Source organism: Episyrphus balteatus, chromosome 2 (genome assembly GCF_945859705.1).
Source record: "Episyrphus balteatus chromosome 2, idEpiBalt1.1, whole genome shotgun sequence".
Lineage (NCBI taxonomy): Eukaryota > Metazoa > Arthropoda > Insecta > Diptera > Syrphidae > Episyrphus > Episyrphus balteatus.
The window spans coordinates 40,107,510-40,113,815 of record NC_079135.1 but is presented as its reverse complement, the minus strand read 5'-3'; the positions used below and the strand labels follow the sequence as shown (position 1 = coordinate 40,113,815).

At 29.7% G+C, this 6,306-nt stretch overlaps 1 protein-coding gene across 1 annotated transcript; it reads right to left on the bottom strand.

Annotated features, from left to right (window-relative positions):
- Positions 1-1,043: 1,043 nt before the first annotated feature.
- On the bottom strand, positions 1,044-2,482 carry LOC129911350 (pancreatic triacylglycerol lipase). The gene is made up of 6 exons (XM_055989117.1): positions 2,364-2,482; positions 2,162-2,295; positions 1,948-2,083; positions 1,583-1,890; positions 1,348-1,522; positions 1,044-1,291 (listed from the first exon to the last, which is right to left on the bottom strand). Exons 1-6 carry the CDS (start codon positions 2,471-2,473, stop codon positions 1,189-1,191), a joined length of 966 nt encoding a protein of 321 aa, XP_055845092.1. The 5' UTR covers positions 2,474-2,482; the 3' UTR covers positions 1,044-1,188.
- Positions 2,483-6,306: the final 3,824 nt, after the last annotated feature.

Genomic DNA, 6,306 nt, shown 5'->3' with positions numbered 1-6,306 from the left:
GGGGGTTCTCATTTCACCTTTTTGTTTTTTTTTTTACAAAAAAAACTTTTTGGTATGGCCGTGATCCATGTTGGATGCAAAAAATTTTTTTTTACAAAAAACCAAAAACCATTTATATATTCTAAGCTAAATTTTAGACCATAACCATTACCATTGGGTGCGACGTTCCTATGGTATAAGCGTTTGAAGGTGGCCATGTTGATTTTTTTTCGATTTTTTTAAAATCAAATGTGGAAACTTTTTTATTTTTTTTCTAATTTTTCGACACACATTTTAAATTTGTATTCGTTCAACAATCTTATTAGAATTCATTTAAGACTTTTATCTAAAAAGTGCATTGCGTATATCTCGAAATATTTACATTTCAATGCAACAAAGTCAAACATATTTCCGTTTAATTTTTCTTTTTTTTTACAAAATATTTTTGGAAAATTTAAATTTTTGCTTTGTGTCAAACAGTGTGATCAACAGTTTTGCGAGTCAACGCGTTGACACTGCTAAGTAAACGTCACGTTGACACACCTGCGCGTCAACGTAATTTAGGACAACATTGACGCAATAGTGTCAATCGTGTGATAGTCAATGTTTTATGCATTGACACTGTGAACGTTGACGGTGAGATGACAGAGAGAATATGGATTTTTTCTTGACGTCAGAGAGTCAACGCGTTGACCGATTTCGTTGACGTTGTAATCATAGCTTTAAGCTTTTCTAATACCTTTTCTTCAAATTTGAAAAAAAAAAAATCAGCCTTCCTGTATTTCGTACCTCAAAGTGCCTGTTTTTTACTAGCTTTCTATACTAGTTTCCTCAATGAAGAATATCTGCACCATCTTTCACTCCAACTCCACTCTATGGATTCTATGAATGAGTACACTACAGATAACTCTATAAATTGCTAAACGATTTTTTAAATGAATGAACAAGTAAAAAACTATTAATATTTAAGAAAGAAAACTTTCGCAATTGCTTTGCACTCGTTTCAACACCTTAAATTAAAAATCTTATTTTATCAAAAAATAAATTTACTGCTCTTTAAAAAAAAAAAGTTGAACATTCAAAATTGAAAAATTTAAATTTTGTTCCACAAAAATTAAATTTCCATAGATTCTAAAACTTAGTTTTTGTTTGTGTTCGTGTCTTTGATATTAGCCGAATTTCATCTCACAACCTTTAAATTTTCCATAACTATTGTTCTCGTACTTGATAAAAGTTCCTATAAATTTCTGAATTATCTCCAAGTCCAAAAGGTGGCGCTGCATTTGTAAACAAAAAGTACTGTCCGAGGGCGCTACAATCGATATTTTTCGTTAAGCATAAACACAAACCATTAACGTTTTTATTCACCTCTTATCAACATATTCCCCCATCATTACAGTTGTGCTTAAAGTAGCTGCTGTTCTACATCGTCCGATGTAATTGAAAAGTATATCATAAAGGGAACAAGTTATTGCTGGGAAATTTCTTGGAATGCTTATGGATTCGGCATATAATTGAACAGCTCTATAGTGACTGCATGATGCTGTGTTGAAAAAGAAGATTCAAACTTTACTGATACCAAAGGGTATTTAAGGGTGCTTACTGAGAGTTCTTAAATCTGCCTCAGTACAACCTGGTTGTGGAGCTCGTCCATAATTAGGGTAAAAATCTGCTTTTCCACGAGGCATTACATCTCCAAAGACTGGATGATCTGTATGAATAACATCGACAAACTTGGCATCATCTGGACGAAGTCCATCTGCTGACTGAGGTAAAAAAAGTGGCAGTGCAGGATCAAGGCCTGTTATTCGACCTAAGGATCCATTAAAGTATCGACCAATATTTCCAACTATGTGTGCACCAAGACTGTGTCCGATTAAATGCACTTCATTTGGATCAATTTCATTTTTTCTTACAGGGAAAAGTTTTATTAGATTTGAAGGTTAAAAAGATCAGAGATAAACTTACTTCATGAATTCGGATAGTATTTTTGAATAACGTTTTGCAACTTTTACAATCAAACCTCTTGAAGTTGGGTAATCATATCCAGCAGCTCTTTCCCAGTCGGCCATGAAGATATTGTCAGTTCCTTGAGACAGATAAGCTAAAAATTATTTAAATATTACTCGATTTTCTGTTGCGGAAGACTGTAATTGAAGAGCACTTGAGGCTAAAGTCTTACCGTTTCTAACTGGAACTATAGCAGAATGACCCCTATTTCCCAAATAACCATGAATTATGAGTTTGATATCCTTTTTATTTTCTAATTTCTCAACATCAAGCATTTCCAGTTCTTTCGAATTTCCAAGTCGAAGTCTATAGTGATTCAAATTTAAAACTTTACCATGAATTAATTTATTTTAGGGATCTTATGATCAACTTACGGTCGCTGATAGTAAATATTAGATTGAGCTAAAGAACTTTCATAATCTTTTGCAAATGATTTCAAAAACATTAAAGAAATTATTAAAACAGCAATAATAAATTTTATCATGATGTTGAATGTTAAGATATTCGCAAGTAACTGATGACAATTTATTTAAGAGGTAGACCAATTGGGTTGAAGATTATTATAAAATTATGAAATGACAAAAATATTTAACTGCATGCAACGTAATGAGAATGACGTTGGCGCTTCTGTTAAGAATGGTCATGAATCACAATACGATATAAGCGAATCAGTTTGGTGTTATTGGAAAAATTGTAAAACAATCTAGGCAGTTTTTTTTTTTTAAATATTTCAATAGAAAGGTTGTTCGCTGTTGTAAAACACATCTTGCTGGTGTATTAATTGCATACCTATGCAAAAGCGGTCTATGTGATTTTTTGGTTTGACAGACTCTGTGACTTTTCAAAAATCATCGAAATTGATCAGAGTTTTTTTTAGAAAAAGATTTCTAATTCGATTAATTAAGAAAAGATGTAAATTTATTATGTAACGAGGGATACCATTAAATTAACTAGGTATAACACAAAAAAATTACCTTTTTTTTCAAAAACTAGAATTTAAACAAAAAATATATATGTTTTTTCGGAAAATTTACCTAATTATTTTTAAATTTATGGTAACTAAAACGTATTTGTTGTATTCGGTGTCAGAAATGAAGAAAACGGTTCTGTGACAGTCACGTTAATAATAAATCGAAAAACATTTTTTTTAATTTCAAAAGTACGACGGTAACTCTCACAGTACACTCGAAATATAAAAAAAAAACCGTAAGACCCATTTTTAGTAACATTTTTATTTTGGTTATATGGTAGGCACCGTTAATTTTGGTCCTAAAAATATAATTTCAATTTTGTCTCTAGAGAATATCACAAAACTCATAACTCATAATAAGTTTGAAGGAAATCGCTTAGGCTTCCAAAGATAGTGAATACAGACCAACCAGGGGCGGATCCAGGATTTTTTTCTGGGGGGGGGGCACAAGGGACGGATTGGCAAAAAAAAACAGCAATAACAGTTAGAAATAAAGTGAAGTACCATACGACTGACTAACAAGCAGAAAATTTTAACGACCCACAGTGGTCTAAAACCTGGCCAAAAATATTTAGGCACATTTCCCACATAAAATAATTACCAAATGACCAAAAAGTTATTCGGAAGGAAAAATTTTCATTTTCTTGTTACAGTAAAAGCCACTTAAGTGCTAACCCTCTTACTCCTGGATTAGCCGGAAGAAAAAAAATATAAAAAACCAGAAAATGCACTTACAATTCTGTGCTATATTAAAGTTAGTAATCTATTCTTTATTTAATTTTTTGACTTAAGTTGTTTCACCAAATAGTTTTTGAGAAATTAAGTTTTAAAGATGAAATTTTGAAAAAAAAAAATGTTTACGTTTTTTAATTGATTTTGTATAAAATTTTGCAATATTATGGACATAATTATACCATTAGTTAATGACCTAGTAGTTTTTAGTCAAATACTAAAGACTTCATTCTAATAAATATTAAAGTTCCTAAGAATAACAAAAAAAACTGAATCATACTTTTTTGCCGGGAAACATAGTTTTGTTTTTTTTTTTTATTTGCATTAACCTTTTGTAACCCAAGGTCGTAAATTTAAAAATTAATAAGTCAATCGATTGGCCTTTATCTTTAATAAAACACGTATTTTTTTAAAAATTCAATAAAGTCATTATTTACTTAGTTATTTCGATATTTTGGGAGTAAAAAAAAAGTTTAAATAATTTATTTTTATATAAAAATGCAAAAATTCAAGTAAAAAACTATCTAATATTAATTTTTAGGCACTTTCCTAAAATCCAAAAATAAAACCCCGTTTGGTTTACTAACAAAAACTATTTTTTTTCTGAATTTCGTAGTTTTTATACAAATTTGCTTATTTTCAAAAAAAGCCCAACTTTCAACATTAACTGTCAATTAAAAACTATTGGTGCTATTTATTAGAAATTTGAAGTACTATTTCGATAAAGCAATACTTAAAGATTATAATATTAGAAGCTTCAAAAGAAAAAAAAATAGTTTGTAGAGCTTTTATGCAATCTTTTTCGGTTTGTTACAGAAATGTCACATGGGGCTACAAGGGGTTAAATTGTTTTATACCTCAAGAATATTGTGTTCAAATCGTAGGTCTCTTGGAGCCAAATTGACCAAGTTATAAGTATTTTAATACTACCCTTAGGAACGTTTTAGTCTTTTAGTCCAGAGTTCAAAACTTTAAATCGTTATCCCCACAACTAATGTTTTCAACGCCGGTGCTCCTCATAACTTCAAAACTACTGCACCGATTCTTTTCAAATTTGGAACACTATTTTTTTTTACATATTTTTAGAGGTATCCCTGGAGAAATTTTCTCAATAAAATAATATTTATAAAAATCTATAAGTAAGGGTCGCTTTTGAGGAGTTTTTTTTCAAGGGGTCTTTATTTTCGGGGTGCAAACTTGGGCAAACTTCTGAAATGCAAGTTTGTTCTACATATCCAGCAGTTCTATAATATATAGTTTATGCAATTTTGTGACGTGTTCCGCTATTTTAAAAACACTAATGTTAAAAAAAAAAACAACGAAAAAAGTGCAAATTTTTTAACCACTCTGTATGAAATAGAGTTGCATATACAATTATTTTTTATATCATTCAATGTCATTCGATGTCCATATCAAAATTTTTCACCAAAATCACTTTGAAAATTCACTTTTTTTTAAATCGAAAAAAAAAAAAAAATTCGTGTGTACCCAACAAATAGCCGTTTATTTATTTGTGAGGTGGAGCTTTTCATGGGAAAGGGATGCAACAATCAACAAAATTCGCATTTTCAGCCAGAAATAGACAAGAGTTTCACTCAAGTTCTTTCTGTTATTATTCATATATTTTTAAAACTCTTATAGTTTGATTTAGTTTAAGTATGAACTTTAAGTTTTTGGAAGGGGGGGGGCACGTGATTTTTAAGTTCAAATTGGTTTAATACGACAATTTTCTGCTCGTTTGCCATTCAAGTTATGTTCTTTATAAAGTTTATTCTTTTCTCTTGAATAAAATCTAAGTTTCCCACATTAGTAAGTGCATACTATTTTTAAATATTTTTTAAAACTAAAAACCCAAAATTGGACATAGAACAATTCCTATACAAGTACGTTTTTTTCTTAAATAAAAAGTGGACTTAGAACAAAATATGATGGGACTTAGAACAATCAAGAATACTCGGGCTCATTTTAAAAAGACTACTTCCCTGTTTTTATTGTTCTATGTCCCATTAAATTGTATTATCTTCGGAATGAAATTTTTTTTGACAAAAACGGTTTTCAAATTCGGAAAGAGCACACTTAAATTAGTAAAACTGCATCATTAACTCATTTTCGGTAAAAAGTGGATTTAAAACAATTTTGCTTTACGCCGACGATATGTAAACAAGTGTTCTTGATGAAAATAGGGGAAAATAGAGTTATCGAGCACCTTGTTATTTTTAATCTTGATAAATGAATCATCATCGCTATTTAAAATTAGTGAGAAACAGTTGAAAAACCCTAACAAAAAAAAGAAAGTCATTTTTAGGAGTCCAGCATAAAATAATAGACAAAATACTAAAAAAAACGATTTTTAAACTTTAATGAATGCATGATATTTTTTTTGTCTCAGGCATTTTATTTATAGAGATAAATTTATGAAAAAAATCACTGATTGGTCCATTTTAAATTTAATTTACGAATATTATTCAACAATTATAATTCATCATAAACATTTTCCTCCGATTTCAAATTGAAAAAAAAAATGGTGACAAAAATTTAATTTTTATTTTTTTGTTTCAACTCTCAAGTTTAGTCAACTTAAGAGTTTACTTAAATTTGAGCAAAACTGAATAAAA

Bases quoted from the DNA above. Each gene is read 5' to 3' on its own strand.
- LOC129911350 (XM_055989117.1), bottom strand. From the start codon at position 2,473: ATGATAAAATTTATTATTGCTGTTTTAATAATTTCTTTAATGTTTTTG. The intron at 2,296-2,363 runs GTAAGTTGATCA...GAATCACTATAG, and splicing joins AATATTTACTATCAGCGACC to ACTTCGACTTGGAAATTCGA. The intron at 1,891-1,947 runs GTAAGTTTATCT...TTTCCCTGTAAG, and splicing joins ATACTATCCGAATTCATGAA to AAAAAATGAAATTGATCCAA.